The 23,137-nt window shown below is 47.5% G+C and overlaps 1 protein-coding gene across 1 annotated transcript in view; it reads left to right on the forward strand.

The window, feature by feature from the left end:
- Window positions 1-22,855, forward strand: part of NOX5 (NADPH oxidase 5) — a gene marked incomplete at both ends in the record, with an annotated part of 111,491 nt that extends 88,636 nt beyond the window's left edge. The window contains 16 exon segments of the mRNA XM_082617874.1: window positions 350-376; window positions 380-448; window positions 453-501; window positions 666-739; window positions 743-844; window positions 2,174-2,341; window positions 3,993-4,020; window positions 4,023-4,124; window positions 7,430-7,590; window positions 11,773-11,898; window positions 12,172-12,246; window positions 12,882-12,908; window positions 12,912-12,981; window positions 21,519-21,674; window positions 21,677-21,684; window positions 22,724-22,855. Coding sequence (XP_082474000.1) covers window positions 350-376; window positions 380-448; window positions 453-501; window positions 666-739; window positions 743-844; window positions 2,174-2,341; window positions 3,993-4,020; window positions 4,023-4,124; window positions 7,430-7,590; window positions 11,773-11,898; window positions 12,172-12,246; window positions 12,882-12,908; window positions 12,912-12,981; window positions 21,519-21,674; window positions 21,677-21,684; window positions 22,724-22,855 — 1,374 coding nt within the window.
- Between the last annotated feature and the right edge of the window lie 282 nt (window positions 22,856-23,137).

The following is a 23,137-nucleotide window of genomic DNA, read 5'->3' on the forward strand; positions in this document are numbered from 1 at the left end:
GAGAACCACATGTGACATGGTGCCAGTCTGACATATGACTAAATAAGGGCACCATGTCTACACAGATACTAAATATTAGTAAAAGCTTATGTGCTTCCCACATGTTGAGATAAAAGTGATACCAGCAGACATTCTGTAACATTTTTTCTTCGCCAATTCTGGAGATCCTACTTTGCAGACCCCCAGCTTTGGACTTAGGGGAGCAGCGGAGGCTTGGGGGCAGGGGAGGTGGTGACAGGGCCCCGTTTAGGAAGCACAACAGGCTCAGGGTAGGGAAACAGCCGCTGGGGAGCAGAGGACAGGGCGGAGAGCGAGCCAGGTGGGGCTCTCTACCGCTTTGCCCGGCCAGGTGCTGATGCTTAGGCACTGCCTCATGTGACTGCAGGCCACGTGGCTGGCTCAGGTCCTGCTGCTGCACCACAACCTCCAGTTCCACCAGCTTATGGGCTATGGTGGTCGGGCTCTCCCTCGTCCACACCGTGGCCCATGTGGTGAACTTCGGTGAGCAGCCTGAGGCTGGGGTGGGGGGCACCTGGGCTTTCCACAAACCACTCGGTTATCCTGCCCCTGTGTGTCCTGCCGGCCTGATGGGCAGAGAAGGGGGAGGGGTGGGAACGCCAAAGGGAAAGTGCAGTGGGCAGAGCTTGTCTTGTGCTCGTCTCCAGCACTCCGGGCTCAGTCCAAGGCCAGCCCCTTCCAGTTTTGGGAACTGCTGCTCACCACGAGGCCTGGCATTGGCTAGGTCCACGGCTCGGCCTCCCTGACCGGCGTGGCCCTGCTGCTACTGCTGCTTCTCATGTCCGCCTGCTCCAGCTCCTGTGTCCGCAGGAGCAGCCACTTTGAGGTGCCCCAGCCCTTACCCCTTTGCCTGTCCCATCCTGGGCTCCCAACTTCATTTCATGCTGCGTTCCCTCTAAATTACTCCAGAGCCCAGGAAGCTCCAGGCGGTCTGCATACTATGGACATGTGATTTGGGGTTCTGCCATTGGGCTGTAGTTTATGTCTGCTGAGTGAAAATGTTCTGCTCTAGAAGATTCTTCTGGCTTTTTTGCTGGCTTATCCCCTTGCTCTAATTGGATTAAACTGGGCACAGGGAGGGGAAGGAACACCGGCTTTCGGGATTCTAATCCCCACCCCACTACTTACGGGTCACTCATTGTCCTCATCTGTAAAACGGAGCTATAATTCTCTACCTTTGAAGTTATTAATATTTTAGGAATTAAATGAGATAATACATGTGAAGCCAATAACTACACACACCTGCCACATGGTCAGTCCAAAAGTATTAGGTCTAGTTTTGCTTTCCTCTCTCTAGCCTCCTCGAGATACAAGAGGTCACAGAGGATTTGGTTGGGAGACCCGAACTGTCCCTTGGACTGATCTGGTCACATCAGAAATATATATATATATATATATTATATATATACACAGCACCTACTTGGGGCCAGCAATGATCCTTTGAAGTCAGAATCAGCATCCTCATTTGACCCATGAGAAATCTGACTCTCAGAAAAGTAACTTACGAGGCCAAGGTCCCACAGCTAGTAGCAGAGCAGGTATTAAAACTCAGGGCTGGGCTTCCCTGGTGGCGCAGTGGTTGGGAGTCCGCCTGCCGATACAGGGGACACGGGTTCGTGCTCCAGTCTGGGAAGATCCCACATGCCGTGGAGCGGCTGGGCCCGTGAGCCATGGCCGCTGAGCCTGCGCATCCGGAGCCTGTGCTCCGCAACAGGAGAGGCCGCAACAGTGAGAGGCCCGTGTACCGCAAAAAAAAAAAAAAACCTCAGGGCTTTGCTCTTTCTCCTCCACTCCCAGAACACCATTGCTGTCTTTCCTTCCTTCCCACTGAGAAAGGGTCAGTGGGCTGAGACACTGATGCTCATGAGCCCATCAGAGGGGGCAGTTCACTCTGCCCAGAACACCCCCAGGCAGATGTTCCAGATGTTTGCCACTAGCGCCAAGAATCTTCCCTTACAGACTTTCTGGACCAAGCCCCCAGAACAGAGAGGCAACGAAGCTTCCCACCCCCAATCTCCTACCCAAGCCTGTTCCCAGGAGAGGATGTGTGTGGCCAAGGCTCTGGGCACAGTCCTGGCTTTAAGGATGGCCGTGAACCTTGGCTCTGTTCCACCCCCAGGCCTTGACTCTGGCAACTTACTCCCCACCCCCACAGGTGTTCTGTTGGACCCACCTGTCCTACCTCCCATGTCTGCATGGGCCCAACTTCTGGAAGTGGCTGCTGGTCCCTGGCACCTTGTTCTTCCTGGAGAAGGCCGTCAGCCTGGCCGCATCCCTCATGGAGGCCCTGTGCATCGTGGAAGTCAATCTCCTCCCTTCCAAGGTGCAAAGGGGGCCTGATGAGCCAAGGGGAGTCACAGGTGGTGGGGTGCAGCAGCTGAGTACTCTGTTAGACCCCCACCCCCAAGGAAATGGGGCACCCCATCACAGTGGAGAAGATAAGCAAAGTGCAAGACTCGATCCAGCCCTCCGGGAGTGACACTTCTGGAAGGGGAATGACAGGTAGGCAGGGTACCACTAAAGACCAGTGTGCACAGAATACCTTCAGTAAGTATATATTATTGTCTACAAGTTGGCAGGCCCTGCACTAGGTGACAGAGATGCAGAGAAGGCTCAGGCACTGTCCCACTCTCCACGGGCACACAGGCTATTAGGAGAGTCAGCCCTTCCGTTACAGTGCAGGGCTGTGTTGGTAAGAGAAGAATCCCAGGAGGTGTTAAAACTCTGTCTTTTAGAGATCAAAGAATCTTCAGAATGAGAGGGGAGCTGCCTTTTCAGGGTTTTGAAAGATGAATAGGAGTTTGTTGGATAGACAAGACAGGGAAGGGTTTGCTTGGGTAAGGAACAGCATGGACAAAGGCACAGAGTTATGAAAGAGCATACTGTGCTTGGGGGACTACAAGTAATTTGGCACAGCTGGAGCCAAGGTGCCAGGGAGAAGCTGGAGGGGTGGGCAGGGCCTCAGGGTGAGTGGCCTCACTCTGCAGGCCACGGGGAACCCTTGAGCAGGGTGGGGGATGGGCGGGCGGTGGTATTGAGCTGCTTTATACTCCAGCTGCATTTCTTTACTCTCTCTGTAGAAGATGGCTTGGAGGGGACCACTGGGGAAGCTGTTGCATACATGTAGATGAGAGCTCACAAAAGCCTTGACCTTGAACTGGGTGGGGAGGGGGCATGTCACAGAAAGACTCAAGAGGTAACTGGCTGCATTTGCGGCTGAGGTGGGGAAGGCCTCTAGGCTGTCTTGCAGCTGCCTGAGTAACTGGGGCCATTTTTGGAGAAAAGGAAGGCAGTTCTGGGTGGGTTTGACTCTGGACAGCTTGAGAGTGAGGACACGGAAGCTGACTAAGAGGCCGAGGTTTCTGACGTCAGACAGAGTGGTTGGATTCAAATCCTGTGGTTTCTTAGCTGGTGGCCTTGAGCAAGTCATTTAACTTCTCTGAGCCTCAGCCTCTCCTGCGTAAAGTAGAGAAAGAATGACATTCATCTCAGAGAGTCGCTGTGAGGACTAGAGAAAGCACTAGAAGAGCTCCACACAGCTCTGGCACCCAGTAAGTGCTCAATAAACCAAAGCTACTATCCAGGAGGCAATTGTATCCTGGGGAGATGCCCGTTCACGGTTGGAATACCACCCAAGTACCACAGAAGTTCCAAGAAAGGGTCTGGAGCAGTCAGGGGCTTCACAGAGGGGGAGGGCCACTGAGAAGCAGTATTTACACCACAAGAAGTGGGATCACACCATGAGCCCCACTTCAGACACAGCCTGACTTCCCTTCTCTGATCACTGCCCACCCCCTGGTTGGCAGTTGTGCTGCAGGGGTGAGACCCCACTCACAGGCACAGAAGAGTCCCATGTCTGGGGCCAGCCTGGCTTATGGTGGAGAAAGACAGCCCAGCCTCCATCCTCTGGCCTTGGGGCCCCCGGCAGCTCTGGGCCTGCACAGATGACCCTGGTCTCTTTCTTCTCTCCCCAGGTCACTCACCTCCTCATCAAGAAGCCCCCTCCTTCCACTACAGGCCTGGTGACTACTTGTATCTGAACATCCCCACCATCGCGCACCACGAGTGGTACCCCTTCACCATCAGCAGCGCTCTCGAGCAGAAAGGTAGGCCTGCGGCAGCCCCTCCGGTCACTCAGCAGGTATTACTGACTCCTTGCCGAGTGCCAGGCAAGGCTGGGAACCAGGAACACAGAGGTGAACAAGACCAGACACACAAAGTCGACCTCCCAAAGCTCCTTCTGGAACACACAGGCAGACTTGCAGAAGCTGACCGAATGGGGTGTTTGGGGCTGTACTGGCTGCCGTGAGGGTCACAGAGGAGGGCCTGGCCTGGTGGGGGAAGTGGGAAGGGTGGCATTTCAGCTGAACTTTGAAGGGTTCATAGGAGTTTCCTAGGTAGGGAAGGACGAGGGGGTGGAGGCGGAGGGAGAAGCATGAAAACGTGGAAACGTAGGAGGGTCTGATGTAGTTTGGGCTGAGGGTTGGGTGGAGAAGGGAGGAAGGAAGTAGGGGCAGTGGGGGTGGGAGAGAGGGTCAGAGAAGGGACCAAAGGCAGACAGCAGTGGCTGGCAAAGTCGACGAGAACCAGGGTGGGACTGTGAAAGACTTTGAACACAGAGTGGAACGCAGGATGGCACAGGCGGTTGGGAGCCCGCAGGGGTCTTACGTGGAGGAACAGTGGCTCAGAGGAGAGGGGACCAGGTCGTTTCCAACGGGACTGTGACAGGAAGCCAGGCTTCCGCACTCCATGTGGGCATGAGCCCTGTGGGGTGCCAAGACAGCAGAAGCCCTGGCACCCTTCTCCCCTATCCCTGGACCACCCCTATTCCCTCTGGATACCCAGCACCCATAGAACTGCTCAGCTGACCCTCCCTTTGCCCAGCTGTCCTCTGACTCGCAACCATGTGTGGGCCTGCCTTCTGGTCCTGAGTTGTTGGTTGGGCCACAAGCTGGACCTCTGACCTCCTGGCCGGGCATTGGCCCTCCCACCTCAAGCGGTGCTTCTGACAGAGGAGGCCTTGCATGGCCTGTTACAGCGAGACCCTTGCTCGGCTTCATGAGGAGTAAAGGCTTCTGGTTGCCAGGGTTCTCTGACCCACCCCATTAAAAGCTGTAGCTTCACTCAGGATGCCTCCCACCCCCTGGCCCATCTCCCTCAGCTCAGGGCACAGACCCAAGTCTAGGGTTCCCCACCCGAAGCTGCACAACACCCGCCCTGGAATCATGTGAGTGGTGGCCTGGATGTACAATGGGGTGAGGGTGTGGGTTAGAGAGGGTGGGTTATCTTCTTCCTATTTTTCTTTCCTTTGCTGTTTTGTAAAGAACAGATATGCTTCCAGAAAATTCAGACAGTATAGAAACATGTCCCGAAGAAAATTAAAATCCCTCAAGTAATTCCACCCAAAGAAATCCATTGTCCCAAGGGGGAAAGGGGCGATGGGATGAATTGGGAGATTGGGATTGACATATATACACTCTTGATACTATGTATAAAATAGATTCCATAATGAGAACCTACTGTATAGCACAGGGAACTCTACTCAATGCTCTGTGGTGAACAAAATGGGAAGGAAATCCAAAAAAGAGGGATATATGTATACGTATAGTGATTCACTTTGCTGTACGGTAGAAACTAACACAACATTGTAAAGCAACTATACTCCAATAAAATTTTACAAGGAAAAAAAAAACAAAACCATTGCCTTCCAGATCTCGATACATCTCCATGGATAATCAGAAGCAGAGGTAATTCTGCATGCAAGGGATCACTGTTCACACTGTCTTGAAGCCCACTTTTTCTCCGTGAATAGTATGTCATGAAAATCTTTGCATGTCAGTTCTTTTAAAAGAAGAACTTTTCCTTTTTATGGCTGCATACTATTCCAGTGTATCAATACTAATATTATAATGACCATGTTTATTTTACAGATGTGTTATTTATTTGACCAGTTCTTGAAGGGGTTTCTTCAGGGTCTCAGCTTGGAATCTGCCCACATCTTGGGCCTGAGTCCCCTGCAGTGAGCTGAGTGAGTCTATACGGGGGCTGGTAAATCCTCCAACTTTGTTTGCAGAGCTGGCTTACAGAATCAGGAGTGGGACTCAGGCTGGCAGGTGTGGCTGATTGAATTCAGCTGACATTTAAGAGGCCTTCTCCATATGAGCCACTGTGTGAGGCAGTTCAGCGTGCATCTGTGCGACAGGGCATAGCCCAGCCCTCCTGCCTCTTTGCACTCTGAAGGGTGAGGAAGCGCCAGGAAGGAGCGTGGGAGTAGGGTTCCAAGCACGTGACTTTTCAGTCCCCTCCTCACAAAGCTGTGAGAGCATGCCTCACCTCTCTGTAAACACAGGGTCCAACCAGTTCATTCAGGAACTTAGGTGGACAGAAAAATGTGACATCTTTGTTTTCACTAACAGCTAACTAAAATTTAGCATTTTCTTCAGGTGTGAATGCAGGTAACAAACCATAGTAGCATTACCAATCCGTGTGCCTTTTTCGAAATGAAAACCATGGATTCTTCTTCATATCACATTACGGTTGCTGTCCATACTTTGGGTTATCATTCATGCTCATTGCCAATTCACGTTTCCAGTGGCCATGTGACTCCTGCTGCATCTCATTATTTCATGTATTAACAAAAACGCACATGTATTCTTAAATCAAAATTTTAAAAAATATATTTTGATAACTGTCTCATTATAATTGGTTTCATTTGTAATTTCTACATATGTTATTCAATGTATTTAAAAACCGTATTCTGAGAAGGAGTCTATCCATTTCCTTCATACAACTGCCAAAAGAGTCCATGGTTTAAAATAAAAGAAAAAGGATGAGAACCCCAGACCAGGAGATCTCTTAGGGGCCTCCTTACTCTCATGTGGGTTCTTTCTGGTACCCCTCAACAGAGGGATAGCCCCCACAGGCTTTTCCATCAGTCATCCACTCAACAGAGAACCTTAGTAAGCAGCCCCTGCGTCCCAGACACTGAGGGCAGTGCAAGCTGTTGTTCCCACCATTGATTGAGCACCTACTGTGTGCAGAGCCGTTGTCAGGCACCCGGTTGAATGTGGGAGGGAGAGGGTCCCCACCTTGGTGAGACCCTGGCTTGATGGAGGAGGCCTGGCCTCCACCCCTAGGGAGCTCCCAGTGTGCTCAGGTCCACTCTGACCCCTGCCTTGGCAAAGGAGACTGAACCCTTAGGTTGACCTCACTGAGCAAGATTGCCAGGTCTGCACAGAGAGCTCGGCTCTCCAAGTCCCATGACTGTGGCTGCTAGTTTGGGCCTGAGGAAGGACAGTCAAAGGAGGACTTAAGGGGCAGACGCCCAGTCCCAATCCCTCCAAGTGAGACGGGCCTGTCCCTGCTGGAGAACAGTGCTGAACCCTTTTCTCCCTCCCTGTCTCTTGCTCAGACACCATCTGGCTACATACCCAGTCCCAGGGCCAGTGGACAAACAGGCTGTATGAGTCCTTCAAGAAATCAGACCCAGTGGGCTGTGGTTCCGAGAGGCTCTCAAGGAGTTTGAAGATGAGAAGGAGTCAGAGGAAGCCGCAGGGAAGTGACTGCAGGGAAGTAAGTCTCCACCATGGTGACAAACCCATGGGGACCAAGTTGCCTTCCTAGTTGGCAACCACTGAGCAGCTGTCGTGTACACCGGCTGGATGGTGGCACACAGGGCGAGGCGACTACAGACTGTGTGGTCCAAGAGCCTCCTCGAAGCCTGACCACGCCAGATCCTCCCCCCTCCAGTGTGCTCCGTTAGAAAGAAGGGGACAATGCAAAGAGGGGGAAATTGAGATGAGAAAAACCCACCCCCACCTCTCTGCTCTAACGCTTTCTAACTGTATGGCCTTGGGCACATCTTTTAGCCTTGCTGAGCCTCGAGTTGTTCATCTACAAACTGGACGTGCTTCCCACCGTTGACTTTCCTTTTACACATGATTCTTCTAAGGACCGATGGAATGAATGCATGTCAAGTATTGAGTGAACTGAGCAACATGGTCCAGAGGGATCATTCATTATCACCATCACCATCAACACCGCCACCATATTATCATCATCACATCATCATCATCATCACTGTCACCATCACTGTCACCATCATCATCACCATCACCATCAACATTGTTATCTTTTGAGCCCTGATGAACTGTACAAAATTGACAATCTGCCAGTGCCTGGAGTGAATACAGGTTCTGGGAGGTTTGGGAGGAATACAGAGAGATCAGAGCAGCACCTGAGGAAGCAGGGATAGATGTAGGAGGCTGGGGGTGCCTGAACACTTAGTAGGCTGTACCACTAAGCCGGGAGACAGGTTAATATGTGGAAACCCTGTTGAAGGTCAAAGGAAGAAAGCCCCCAGGCCTGGCCCAGCCCTGCCTTGCCCCTGTGGAATTTAAAGTCCAGGGGAGAAAACCATGTGGAATCCTGCCTGGTCAGACCAGAGGGACCTTCTAGAACAGTGCCAAGAGCAAAGCTCCGGGAAATGGAGAGGTAGCTAGAAACAAGCAGAGTGTTCTTTCCTGTTAATCAGGGGAAACCTCCCAAAGGAGAAAGCTGATTTTCAAAACTGGGCAAGTCTTGGCACACTGAGATTGGTGGGTAGATACACTAAAAGCGGCATTTCCTTGGGGTCTTAAGCACCGCTGCCAGAGAATAAATTGGCACAATCTTTCTGGTGGGCAGTCTGGCTATATGTGTCAGCGTTTTAATATCTATACCCAATGGCCCAGCAATGCCATTTTTAGGGATTTAGCCTAAAAAGCTAATTGGACACGTACACAAGAAGTACATTAACCACCTTGTTCATTCATTCATTTAGCAAATATTTATTGAGCACAGGATCTACTGTTTTCCAGGTACTGTTTTAGATGCTGGAGATATGTCAATAAGCAAAATAGCCATTGGCACTGCTGTCCTTCTGGAGGGGGAGATAGACAGTAAATGCACAAATAGATATAAAATGTGTCACGTGGTAATAAACGCTATGAAGAAAATCAGTTAGGATAAAGGGAAAGAGCTAATTTATATAATATACCGTGGTTGTTAACAAGAATGAGAAAATGAGGATAACCAAAATGCCCAACAATAGGGAAGCAGTTAAAGAAATTACTGATCGCCCATCTGATAGAATAGTAAGTTGCCTAAAAAAGACTATGTGAATGTATATGCATTAGCACGTAAAGCTGGTCAAGATGTAGTAAGTGGAAAAGGCAAGTTACAAAGCAGTACGTTCCATTTATGTGAAAGTGTGTGTGTGTGTGTGTGTGTGTGTGTGTGTGTGTGTGTGAAAAATCTGGAAGGACAGAGAAAATGTTTAGAGAAGTTGTGTCTTCCAATTCAGGGTACTTTTTTACATTATTCTTTAAAGTTCTGTAGTTTCTGAATCTTTAAAAAAACTAACACATACTGATCTTGTGGTTTTAATCGTAAAGCACTGGTTTTTTTTAAACCAAACAGGGTTTGCAGCCCCAGCCCATCCACTTTGGAGCCTCGGCACAAGGTGCAATGGCCTCCAACAAGGATGTCTCTGTGGAGATGATGCCCTACAGGCCCAAGGGAACTCCACAGCAGGGGGATGAAGGCCTGGTGTACGTGGGGACAAAGGACAGGGTTCAGGCACAGTGGGAAGCTGCAGCTGAGGACCTGGGCCGGGTAAGGCTGAGGAAGCTGGGACTGGGGCCTGGAGAGCCAATGATTTTTCTTCCCAGGAACGGTGGGTGGGTCCTTGGAAGTTGGAAGAGAAGGCCTCAAGGGCAGGCCACGTTCAGGAAGGACCACACACCATGTGGTGTTTCTGTAGCCAGTCACCTGCATGGCACCTTCATAACTTTTGCCATATTTACTTCCCACAGGTAATATTTCCTACTGAATCTTTCTCCTTACATTCCAACATTACTTTCAACTTAATCGTATTTTAAAAGGACTCTTTAGATTGCCATGTTTAATGAAGAACCAGTTATCATGTGCCATAAACAGAAGATAACTCTGAAAGCAAAAATAATGTAATTAAATTCTTGCCTGCTAAGTGAGGCTCTGAGCCTGAGCTGCATCCACTGCTTGTTCCCTCTCTCTCTCTCTCTCTGTCATGCTCTCCATCTCTTTCTTTCTCAGATTGTTAAAAGAAAAGCAGGAGGAGGGATTAGTAAGTGTTAGAGAGATTAAAGATATAATAACCATGATGTAAGGCTTCCTCCTTGCAATCAGAAGGATTTTAAAAAATTGTAAGAGAAGTATCCCTCTCACAGTGTACTTCCTAAAATAATCCTCACAAGCAGTTCACATCCAGCACTGTGGAGGACACAGAATTCGGTTGCCCCCAAAGAAGCAACGTGATGTGACGTGGTGAGCGCAGGATGGGCAGTTGGAGACCCAGGCTCCACCCAGAGCTCTATGGGAACTTGGGCGAGTCATTTCCACACTCTCGGGTTTTGGCTTCTCTCTGTGAAATAAGGGACTTGCCTGGATGATTGTGAAGGTCACTACTCACCAGAGAGAAACTATCACAGGCCCCTGCAGCCCTTTTTTTGGGGGGGGGGGGTCTGTTTCCTTCATCTTCAGGAAGGAAGCACTTTGACCTCAGGGAATCTGGTCTGCCTGTCCTCAGGGGCTGGAGGAGTTAGGCAGAGCAGAGGAGGCCTGCTCCCTGCCCTCAGGCAGCTCCCTGTCAGCAAGCCCAGAGCAGGGTCCCAAGGGCAGGGGCAAACTCTGAACCAGGCCCATGCGTGGCTTTTCTGCCTGGAGCAGCTGGGCAAAGCTTCCAGGAGGAGCAGCCACTCCAAGTGAGCTGCACACTGAAGGAGGCACAGGAATTTGCCAGCTGGGCAAGAGGAGAGCGAGCTCTAGGCGCAGGGAAAGAACGTTCAAGGCCGGGGCTGTCTAGAAACATGAAAGCTATCGGGAGTGGCTGAGCCCAAGAGGCGGCTGGGGTGAGTGTTCTCCCATCACACCCTGAAGCTGACTTGTGCTGGACCTCTAGAGTGATTGTTACATTTTCAGGAATTTTGAGAGCCAGTTATTAAGCACAGTCATTGGTGAGAGCCATGACGGCAGTGTTTACACCGGAAATCTAGACACTAAAAATCAGGAGTTTGTCATTGCTGGCGGTGGTGCTTTCTTTTTCTGAGGAGTCCGTGTACCATCACACCACTGATGTTCTCCCTCAAAAGTGCCCCATGCTCCCTGGAATGGTTGGGGCAGAAAAGGCAATTCCCTTTTCGTAAGGTTGCTCAGACGGGCAAGGTCGAGGACGCCTCTGAGAAATGCCTGGCCCGCCCACTCCCAGAGACCCACCTTCTCTGCTCTAGTCCCCGCAGGTCTCCGAGGTGTCCTCTGAGAACCACCGGCTCTGTAACATCAAGGGGAGAGGCTCAAGGGGGTGGCCCCAAGCAGAGGAATCGAAGCCTCTGCCCACGGGGAGGGCTTGCTGTGGCTCTTGGTGCCCGGGTTTCACAGTCCCCACGGTCTGACTCCCAGGTCTCCAGATAACAGAACCAAACCCCTGCCCTCGCAGGGCACACGGGGCGTGCTGCCTGGGCCCTGCTCTCACCAGCTCTGCACGCGAACATTCTAGGGCTCTCCCAGACTCGGACTCAGACCACGGCGTGTAGAATGTGCTCTGAGTGGGAGCCACTTACTCCTGGGTTCCAGCCCAGGAGATAACTGCCTGCATATAAAGGGAGGTCCTGAAGCATCGGGGTCCACTTCTCCCTCACCCACCCACCCTGTCTTTCCTCTAACCCCTCCTGCATGCAGTGCTACATCGATGGCCCTTACGGGACCCCCAACCGCAGGATCTTCACCTCCGAGCATGCTGTGCTTGACGGGGCAGGCGTCGGCATCACCCCCTTTGCTTCCATCCTGCAGAGCATCTTGTACAGGTGGGTGGACAGGCTGTGGCCCTGCCTGCATCCCAGGGCAGAGTCCTGAGAGACGGCCTCCCCTCCCTGCCCTGCCTTCTCCCTCCTTTCACCTGGCTCCCTCCCCTTTTCTCTTTCCTCTCCTGCTCTTTTTCGGGTCTCACCCCTCCCCCTCCTCATGGGGTGGGCCCTGCCACCCCACCTCCCTCCCTGTGCCCTGCACTGTTCTCTGGGGTCCTGAGAAATCTCATACTCACCCCAAACTCAAAAGCCCCTCCTCTCTTCTCCCCTCAAGCACCAGAAGAGAACGCACATCTGCCCCAACTGCCAGCACTCTGGTGTGCAGGATGCTGACATGAAATTCCACAAGGTGAGTGAGCATCGCCTCCTGCAGGAAGGACTGGGGAGCTCCCCAGACACCAGAGCTAGGTGCCCCCTGTGCAGAGGCAGGGGAAGGATAGATGACCTCTCCCCGGCTTGTATCCATTAGTCTCTGTGTTCAGGGCTCCCCCAGAGAGACATTCTGGGCCCTAAAGGCGGGCATCTCATTAAAGAACACGGAGCCTGAAAATCAGGCAGCCGGGATTCAGTTACAGCCATGACGCTTGCTAGTCGTGACCTGATGGTGGTTTTAAAAATGAAAACGTTTGCCGTTTGAAAATTTATTATTCTGTGTAGGCCACTTCAAAGAGTTTCTAAAAAAAAATAATGAAGTAATGTTTTTCTGGCTGTCCTAAACTTAAGATCTCAGAATACTGCTTGCTGTAAACAGTAGATTATTAGAGAAAATCCTGACCTGGCTCTCAGGACCCCGAGCTCTGATCCCATGCTGCTCTGTGGCCTGGGCAATGTTTCTCACCTCTGCGAGCCTCGGTCTCCCCCTCCCTTAAATGGGGGCGATAACGTGTGCCCTGCTAACAGCAGGGTGGTTACACCAGAGCCCTGGGGATCACAGATATGAGTGAATGAGGTAGGCCCCCCTCTGAACTGGACCCTTCTCCGTAGGTGGACTTCATCTGGATCAACCGAGACTAGCGGTCTTTCGAGTGGTTTGTGAGCCTGCTGACCAGACTGGAGATGGACCAGGCCGAGGAGACTCAGGAGGGTAGGAGAGGGGTGGGGCCTGAGGATGATGGAGGTGGGGCAGCGGGGTTCAGCGCCTCTTTAAGAAAATGTTTAGATTATTCTATCAAAAATGTGGGGGAGAGGGGGCTGCTCTTTTCCCCCAATAAAATGTAATATTTTGTGAAACTTAAGAGAGAAGAGAAAAAAAATTTATAATCCCATCCAGGTATCCAGGCATTTTAAAGGATTTCCTTCTGATATTTTTTCTTATTCATATTTTATAAAAATGTATAGCCTCCCCCACCCCATTCCTCTTTTTTATGGCATTTCTTTTTATTCAAAATGAGGACTTATTAAAAAGTTAGATTACCAGGCCTCATTCCAGACCTTCCAAGTCCGATTGTCTGGGAATAGGGCCCGGGAAGGTACATTTTAACACAATTCTCAGACGATTTGTATTCACACTTTTTTTTTTTAAGTTTTTTTGAGGGATAATTTACATACAATAAAATTCATCAACTTAAGTGTCCAATAAAGACAATGGCACTTTGACAAGTGTGTCCAGTTGTATAACCATCACCATAATCAAAACATGGGACATTTCTATTACCCCCAAAAGCTCCCTCATCTCACTTTGCATCAATACCCTCTCTCCACTTGCAGCTCCTGGCAACCTCTGATCTGCTTTCGATCACTATAGTTTTTCCTTTTCTAGAATTTCATAAAAATGGAATCATATAATACGTATGTAGTCTTTTCTAACGTCTTTCACTAAACATAATACCTTTGAGATTTATCCATGCTGTTGCATGTTAAATTAAAATAAGTAGTTAATTCCTTTTTGTTGCTGAGAAGTGTTCCATTTTCTGTATATACCACAATCTTTTTCCACTCAGTTGCTGATGGATGTTAGAGTTACTTCCACTTTTTATCCATTTTTGACTATGAAAGTCTCTGTGTGGACATATGTTTCCTCTTCTATTGGGTAAATACTTAGAATTGGGATTGCTGGGTAGTATGGTATGTGCTAAGTTTTAAAAACTGTCAAATTATTTTTCCCAAATGACTGTACCACTTTGTATTTCCATCAGCAGTGGAGTCCCAGTTGCTCCACAACCTCATCAACATTTTTTCTTTACATCTTTATTGGAGTATAATTGCTTTACAATGGTGTGTTAGTTTCTGCTATATAACAAAGTGAATCAGCTATACATATACATATATCCCCATATTCCCTCCCTCTTGAGCCTCCCTCCCATCCTCCCTATCCCACCCCTCTAGGTGGTCACAAAGCACCAAGTCATCAACACTTGATGTTGGCAGTCTTTTTAATTTTAACCATTCTAGTGGGTGTATAGGGATATCTCAATATGCTCTTAATTTGCAGTTCCCTAATTAATTATGACGTTGAAGATATTTTCATGGTCTTATTTGCTGTTTGTATGCCTTCTTTGTAAAGTGTCTGTTCAAATATTTTGTCTGCTCTTTAAATCCAGGTATTTGTCTTCCTTTTATTAAATTGTAAGAGTTCTTCATATATTATGGAAACAGGTCCATTACCAGGTGTACATTTTATAAATATATTCTCCCAGTCTGTGGTTTGTCTTTTCATTTACTTAAACTGTCTTTTGAAGAACAAAATTTTGAAATTTTAATAATGTCCAGTTTATCAGATTTCTTTCTCTTATTCTTCATGCTTTTTGTGTCCTAACTAAAACCTTTGCCTCACCCAAATTCATAAGTATTTACTCTTAGGTTTTCTCCCAGAAGTTTTATAGTTTTAGCTCTTTATTTAGATCAGTCTCATAGTGAGTTCAACAAGGTCCAGGTTATAAGGTGAATATGCAAAAGTCAATTCTATTTCTATTTACAAACAACAAATAATTAGTATTTGAAAATCTTTAAATAGTATTTTAAGAACCATGAAATACTTAAGGATAAATTTAGCAAAATACAGGCAAGATCTGTATACTAAAAACTACAAAACATTTCTGAGAAACTGGTTTTTTATATTTCTTTTACTTGAAGTTCATTGAACTTCTTGGACATCTGGGCTTATAGTTTCCATCAAATTTGGATAAATTTCAGCCATTCTTTCTTTACATATTTTTTTTCTGTCTCCCCTTCTCCTTCCTGTCACTTCAATTACACAGATCTTAGACTGTTTGATATCTCACAGGTTATTGTGAGTATGGTTGTTGTTTTTTCCTCTCAATCTGTGCCTCATATCAGATAGTTTCTATTGCTATGTCTTCAAGTTCACTCATCTTTTCTTCTGCAGTAACTTATCTATCCTTCCCATCCTAATAAAAGTCCCAGCAGGTTTTTAAAAATAGATATCAAGAAGCTTATTCTAAAATTCATAGGGAAAAACCAAAGGACCTAGAATAGCTATTAATCCTATCCATTGTGTTTTTCATTTCTCTTATTGTGTTGTTCTTCTCTAGAAGTTCCATTTGGGTGTCTTTTATGTTTTCCATTCCTCTTCTCATCATAGCTGCTTTGTTTTGTTTTTACATTCTCAAGCGCATTTATAATATTTGCTCTAACATCTTTGTCTAAGTCCATCATCTCTGTCATTTCTGCATCTGTTTCTAATTACTAATTTTCTCCTAGTTATGAATCATATGTTCCTGTTTCTTTACATGCTTGATAATTTTTTACTGGATGGCGAGTACTGTGAATTTCATGTTGTGTTCTGGATTTTGTGGTATTTCTTTAAATAGTACTGTACTTTGCTTTGGTGCACAGTGACATTGTTTAGGATGGTTTGGATACTTTCAAGACTTGCTTTTAACTTTTGTTAGGATGAGTCCAGAGCAGCCTTTATTGTGGGGCTAATTCAGCCCCAGGGCTGAGGTGCTGCACCTCTGAGGACTCATCCTACTGCCTTGTATATTAGAAGGTCTCTGCACTCTTGATGGTGGAACACAAACTATTGCCAGCTCTGTTTTGAGCTCCAGGTACTGTGAAACCTCATGTTTTCTGGTAATTTTCTTTCACATGTGTACAGATTAACACTGAGCCAAAGACTGAGGGGGAACTTTATGCAGATTTCCAGAGCTAGTGAGCCCTCATCCTCCCTTCCTCTTTCTCTTCTTCCTTCGGTCTCTCTTCCTCTCTGCAGTTGCCCTTTTTCTAGTTTTGTGCCTGGCACGTTCTAGCTGTCCTGGCTCCCTGATCTCCAATTTCTGTCTCCTCAATTCAGTGAGGCCGACACCAGGCAATTGTAAGGCTCACTTCAGTGTTTCCTCCCTCAGTAATGACAGTCCTACATGACCTGTTGACCAATGTCTGGAAACCATTGTTTTATATATCTTGCTTATTTTTCTAGTTGTTCAAGGTGAGAGAGTAATATGGTTCTTTTTACTCAAGCATAAATTTTTAATAGACGTAATCTGTAAGTAGAAACGAACATGTGAACAAACGTATATATTTATTGGGGGTGTGTGCTCAATATGTTTCCTGATGAGGTAGCAATCAAAAAGTTTAGAAAGTAGTCTAAGATAAAAATTATACAACTTGGCATGTATGAATTCTTTTGCTGATGGTCCCTTCTTTTATGCATTCATTAAACTGGAATGTTTAAATGTCCTCCCCCCAGTCCCTGCAGCCTCCCCTCCCCGCCCAGCAAGTGTTGTATACTACATTTTTTACTAAGCATTGCATGATAACATGTTTCTCTGGGTTATTTAATAGTCCTCATGGGACATCTTTGTGGCATACTGAGGTTTTGTACTATGTTTAAAGTTAATCTGTTAGTCATTATTTTGTTTTGTTATGTTTTACTTACGGAAGATCTTATATAAGGAGGAATATCTCTAGATATGTTTCTAACTTCGAGAGAATTGGTGAGGTTTTTTTATAGTGTTGAGTTCACTGGAACTAGATCTTATTTGGCTGGTTAATTATCACAAGGCTGCCATGAGTAAATTCAAATTCCTATGCTAAACATAGTTTATAAGTTCAAGTAATCAGACACAGTTTTCTACAAAAAACATTCAAACGCATATAGTTTACTATAAGAAACATCCAAAGCCTTAAAGCACCAGTCAACAGTCTTTGGAAGAGAACAAATAAACCCTAGAATGTTGTAGTAAAGCTTCTTGCTCTTTCTTGTAAATAACAATTAAAGCAAATATTTATATAGCATTCATTGACTTTGTTCTAAACGCTTTTAAGTATATTAATTCATAAGAAACTTGCTTTTATGATGACAGCCTAAGGGAAAAGTTTAGATTTAATTTAAATTTTCTAGTTACTGGTATATAAATATTTGCGGTTTGCTTCTTCCTAATCTGTGTAAGCAAAGGGTAACAGCTAACCCGCTGCTTTGCATTCTCAAAGCCACTGGAGTCAACAGCTTTGTTACCTCAAATTTCTTCCAAGGTTTCTCATTGCAGCTGAAGCACATGGCCTCTGATTTCAACTTTAATCATATACCGAGGTTTGAGTCAAAGAACTTGTGGTTTATAATTTTTAATTTCTATAGCTTAAGCTTCAATTGTGCTGTTTGAGTTGAGTCTTTTACTCTATCCCATAACAGCTATAGAACCTTGGGCACATTGCTTTGCCTCTGTCTTCTCATCTGAAAAATATGGATACTACTAAGTACCTACCTCGTAGGATTGCTGTGAGGACTGGGTGAGAGATCATCTGTACAGCACTTAGAACAAGGCCTGGAGCTTAATAACTGCTCAGTAAATTTACCAGTAGTAGAAGTTGTACTAATAGTAGTAGAGGTGGTAGTACTAGTAGTAGTAGTAACTGCTCCATAAATGTAACAGTGGTAGCGGAAGTAGTACTAGTAGTAGTAGTAACTGCTCCATAAATGTAATAGTGGTAGCGGAAGTAGTACTACTAGTAGTACTAACTGCTCCATAAATGTAACAGTGGTAGCGGAAGTAGTACTAGTAGTAGTAGTAACTGCTCCATAAATGTAATAGTGGTAGCGGAAGTAGTACTAGTAGTAGTAGTAACTGCTCCATAAATGTAATAGTGGTAGCGGAAGTAGTACTACTAGTAGTACTAACTGCTCCATAAATGTAACAGTGGTAGCGGAAGTAGTACTAGTAGTAGTAGTAACTGCTCCATAAATGTAACAGTGGTAGCGGAAGTAGTAATAGTAGTAGTACTAACTGCTCCATAAATGTAACAGTGGTAGCGGAAGTAGTAATAGTAGTAGTACTAACTGCTCCATAAATGTAACAGTGGTAGCGGAAGTAGTACTAGTAGTAGTAGTAACTGCTCCATAAATGTAACAGTGGTAGCGGAAGTAGTAATAGTAGTAGTACTAACTGCTCCATAAATGTAACAGTGGTAGAGGAAGTAGTACTAGTAGTAGTAGTAACTGCTCCATAAATGTAATAGTGGTAGCGGAAGTAGTACTACTAGTAGTACTAACTGCTCCATAACTGTAACAGTGGTAGCGGAAGTAGTACTAGTAGTAGTAGTAACTGCTCCATAAATGTAACAGTGGTAGCGGAAGTAGTACTAGTAGTAGTAGTAACTGCTCCATAAATGTAACAGTGGTAGCGGAAGTAGTACTACTAGTAGTACTAACTGCTCCATAAATGTAATAGTGGTAGCGGAAGTAGTAATAGTAGTAGTAGTAACTGCTCCATAAATGTAACAGTGGTAGCGGAAGTAGTACTAGTAGTAGTACTAACTGCTCCATAAATGTACTAGTGGTAGCGGAAGTAGTAATAGTAGTAGTAGTAACTGCTCCATAAATGTAATAGTGGTAGCGGAAGTAGTACTACTAGTAGTACTAACTGCTCCATAAATGTAACAGTGGTAGCGGAAGTAGTACTACTAGTAGTACTAACTGCTCCATAAATGTAACAGTGGTAGCGGAAGTAGTACTAGTAGTAGTAGTAACTGCTCCATAAATGTAACAGTGGTAGCGGAAGTAGTACTAGTAGTAGTAGTAACTGCTCCATAAATGTAATAGTGGTAGCGGAAGTAGTACTAGTAGTAGTACTAACTGCTCCATAAATGTAATAGTGGTAGCGGAAGTAGTAATAGTAGTAGTAGTAACTGCTCCATAAATGTAACAGTGGTAGCGGAAGTAGTACTAGTAGTAGTACTAACTGCTCCATAAATGTAATAGTGGTAGCGGAAGTAGTACTAGTAGTAGTAGTAACTGCTCCATAAATGTAACAGTGGTAGCGGAAGTAGTACTAGTAGTAGTAGTAACTGCTCCATAAATGTAACAGTGGTAGCGGAAGTAGTAATAGTAGTAGTACTAACTGCTCCATAAATGTAACAGTGGTAGCGGAAGTAGTACTAGTAGTAGTAGTAACTGCTCCATAAATGTAACAGTGGTAGCGGAAGTAGTACTAGTAGTAGTAGTAACTGCTCCATAAATGTAATAGTGGTAGCGGAAGTAGTACTACTAGTAGTAGTAACTGCTCCATAAATGTAATAGTGGTAGCGGAAGTAGTAATAGTAGTAGTACTAACTGCTCCATAAATGTAATAGTGGTAGCGGAAGTAGTACTAGTAGTAGTAGTAACTGCTCCATAAATGTAACAGTGGTAGCGGAAGTAGTAATAGTAGTAGTACTAACTGCTCCATAAATGTAATAGTGGTAGCGGAAGTAGTAATAGTAGTAGTAGTAACTGCTCCATAAATGTAATAGTGGTAGCGGAAGTAGTACTAGTAGTAGTAGTAACTGCTCCATAAATGTAATAGTGGTAGCGGAAGTAGTAATAGTAGTAGTACTAACTGCTCCATAAATGTAATAGTGGTAGCGGAAGTAGTACTAGTAGTAGTACTAACTGCTCCATAAATGTAACAGTGGTAGCGGAAGTAGTACTAGTAGTAGTAGTAATTGCTCCATAAATTGAATAGTAACAGTAGTACCAGTACTAGGAGTATTTAATGGCTATGTAATGAATGATACGGTGGTTTGCCGTAAATTATTTAACCATGCCCCTACGACTGAACATTTTGTTTATTCCTAGTTCTCCACTATCATAAGTAAAGCTGCAGTTAATATGCATGAGCACATAGTTTTGTTTTCCCCTTCCTTTGGATGATTTCCTTAAGAGAGTGTCCCAGAAATGGGAGGACTGTGTGGAACACGCTGTCTTGGAGAGAGCAAAAACCTCCACAGCGCCTCCTTCTCCCTCCCATTCTGATGTCTCATTCTCTCCTTTCTTACCCCTGTGTGGGGGAACGGGGGGTGGGGGGCCGGGACTCTGAGGGAGAAGGGCCAGGGCTCTCTCAGGTGGGCATCCCTTACGGTATGTCTTCTTCCCTCCTGCACCACCACACTACTCAAGTTCAGTGATGTGTGAAATAAAATGTGGTGTCCCTCCTAGGGCCATTTGCATTTTAACAATGGCTGAGATCTTGAGCCAAAGGAAAAGTGGGCTAATCGTGGCATATGAAACAATAGAGAACAAGCTGGAATGGCCTGAATCCTTTAGTGAGAGAGAATCCTTTAAGGATAAAGGATTGTCAGCTCATGAATCCAACATGGTAGATCAGGCCCCGCCGTTCCTGGCCTGCATTGTGGCAGGGGTGTGGGGCGGCACTGGCCAGTCTTCTCCCCATAATGGCACACCGGGAAAATGACAACATTTGTTTGCCACCTCTGGGAGAATGGAGGAAACTGCTTGAGCACAGAGGTGCCCACCTGGATGTACCAATTGCCCTAGAGCTGGCGGGATCAGTATCTCACAAACCTGTCCCATTGCAGACACAGAGCTGTGGACGCTCAGGCCTAATGCGTCTCCTAGATGCCAGTCTCTGCTCTGTCCCTTCAGTCCTCTGACTCCCCTCCCTGAAATGCTCTTTTCATCTCATCATGCCCTGCTCCAGTACCCTCTCCCTGCCCCCGTTCCCTAGCTGGGCATTCCAGATTCTTCACATTCTGGCCTCCGTGTGTATCCAGGCCTACCCGCTGTTGTCCCCATTCAAGGATGCTGTGCTCCAGCCGGGCAGTCACATCATGCCCCACAGACTCCAGCCTCCCACCTTTGTCTCATGCTACTCCCTTCTTAGGGTGCCTTCCTTCACCTCCCCTTTGAGTCTCAGCCCTCTTCCAAGACCTCGCCCAATCCCCACTGTCCCAGGAAGCGGCTGCGTGCGCTCCAGCCTTCCCTGTATATCAGTAGCATTTGCTGTCAGATCCACTCACTCAACCCTTGACTCTCTGGTCCCAGTGGTCTTTCCATATGTGTATGGCTTGTGTTCCCCAACTAGGCTGAGCAGACACCATGAGGAACAGAAGGGCATGAGTTCAGAGACCAAGGACAGCCACGCTGCCCTGGGATTCATTTACCTTCTGTAAATATAAGGTCCAGGTCCTGGGGTGGTTGTGAGACTTACATTACACAATGGCTATACGATAACTCATCTATGCCGTGCACAGGGCCTACCCAGCTCGAGCAGCTCAAGATAGCCATCTTTCCTCTCTACAGCACTGGTCAAATGGAGGTACTGGGTGAATATGGTTGGCTGACAGTGTGAGTCCCCCTTCAAGTCACAGGACAAGGTGGCTGGCATCCTGCCCTGTCCCCATCATGGGTGCTGGCCTCTCAACCCTGCCCTCTCCTCCCCAACGTAGGCCGTTTCCTGGAGCTGCGCACGTATATGACCTCCATGCTGGGCAAGAATGACATGAAGGCCATTGGTTTGCAGATGGCCCTCGACCTCCAGGCCAAGAAGGAGAAGAAGGAGTCCATCACAGGCCTCCAGACACGCAGCCAACCTGGGCGGCCAGATTGAACAAGGTAAAGGCCACCTGGAGCCCTGAAGCCTGCAGGGACTAGTGGGTCTGAGAGCCTGAAGCAGTGACTGGGGAGATTAGGGCCAAACAAGCAGGGGCAAAGCTTGAGGCCAGCATCCGAGTCCAGCCAGGATCTCAGGGCTGGAACGGGAGGCAGGGGACCTACATTCTGGCTCCATCACTAGCTCCCTTTGTTCCAGCCCTAGCCTCCGTTTCCCCATCTGATCACAGAGGAAGTTCGCCCATATAACCTCCAAGGCCTCTCCCAGCCCTGACCCCCTACAAACCAGAGTCTGAAGGCCCCAGTGGGCAGAGCCCCAGGGAGGCATCAAGTCTTATCCCTTCCTAATACAAACAGGGAAACTGAGGCCCAGAGCCACAGAATAGTTTGCAGTCTTTCTATTTTATTCCTCAGATTGGTTTTATTTTTTTTTTTCCTCCCTGAGCACTTAACAGTTGGGGTGCAGAGTTTGCCTGAAGTGACCAGAAGGTATTGCTTTTCAAACTGCTATAGATGATCCATGTTTAGATAATGAGAGCCTGGGGGGAATGGGATGCCAGTGGGGCTTTGGCACCAAGAGAACTTTAGGCAAAGGCAATTCTTAAGCAGAACTTGGGGTGGAAAGGGGTCCTCGCTGGGGGAGAAAGTCTGCCTTCAGGAAAGCGGCATTTTGATGGAGGCCCGTGGGCTAGCATGAGGTTGGGGCTTTGGAGGTCAGTGTGCCCTCTGGGCGCTGCCATCGCCCTACAGCACTGCAGCTGTTTTAGTGCACATCTCCCCCATGGATGCAGCTCCTTGAACCGAGGGCCTGGGTCTTATTTCTTTCTGGTCCAGCCCCTCCCTAGGGTTGGAGTCAGGTTACTCACTGAGCAAACGGCCCCTAAACTAATGGCTGAAGCCAAGCAGCTGTGCCCTGGGGCTCCTCATGGGGAGGACAGCCATCCTGGCCCATCATGTCTTTGGCTCCACTGGGTGTGTCACTAGGCAGGTCCACGGTCCCCCCTCTTCTCCCTCTGCTCTCCCCCAACCCTGTGCAGTCCAGGTGTTCCAGAAGTTAGCCACTGAGAAGAAGGGCAAGGAGCAGGTCTTCTTCTGTGGCTTCCCAGCTCTGGCCAAGGTGCTCAAGGGCCATTGTAAGCAGTTCAGCTTCAAGTTTTTCCAAGGGAACTTCTAGCCCCGCCTCTCCAAGCTCTGCCCAAACCCGCACTGCCCACCAGCCGGATCGGATTGCTACCAGGGCCCTGCAGAGACCAGCCTCAGACGACCCAGAAAATCCTCCTTAAAGTGCAGAACAGGAGGCCCTAGGGGACAGATGGACTTCCTTCAGAGCCCAGGGAGAAGGGCAGGGCCTTGTGCGGTGCTGCTGTGAGTTCTGAGATTGCTGTGGGACTGGTCAGACTGGGGGCGGTGGATGGAGGGGACATGGTTGGGGAATGCAGGGGGCCTTCTCAGGGCA

This window comes from Mesoplodon mirus (genome assembly GCF_964341445.2).
Source record: "Mesoplodon mirus genome assembly, chromosome: 4".
Taxonomy (NCBI): domain Eukaryota; kingdom Metazoa; phylum Chordata; class Mammalia; order Artiodactyla; family Ziphiidae; genus Mesoplodon; species Mesoplodon mirus.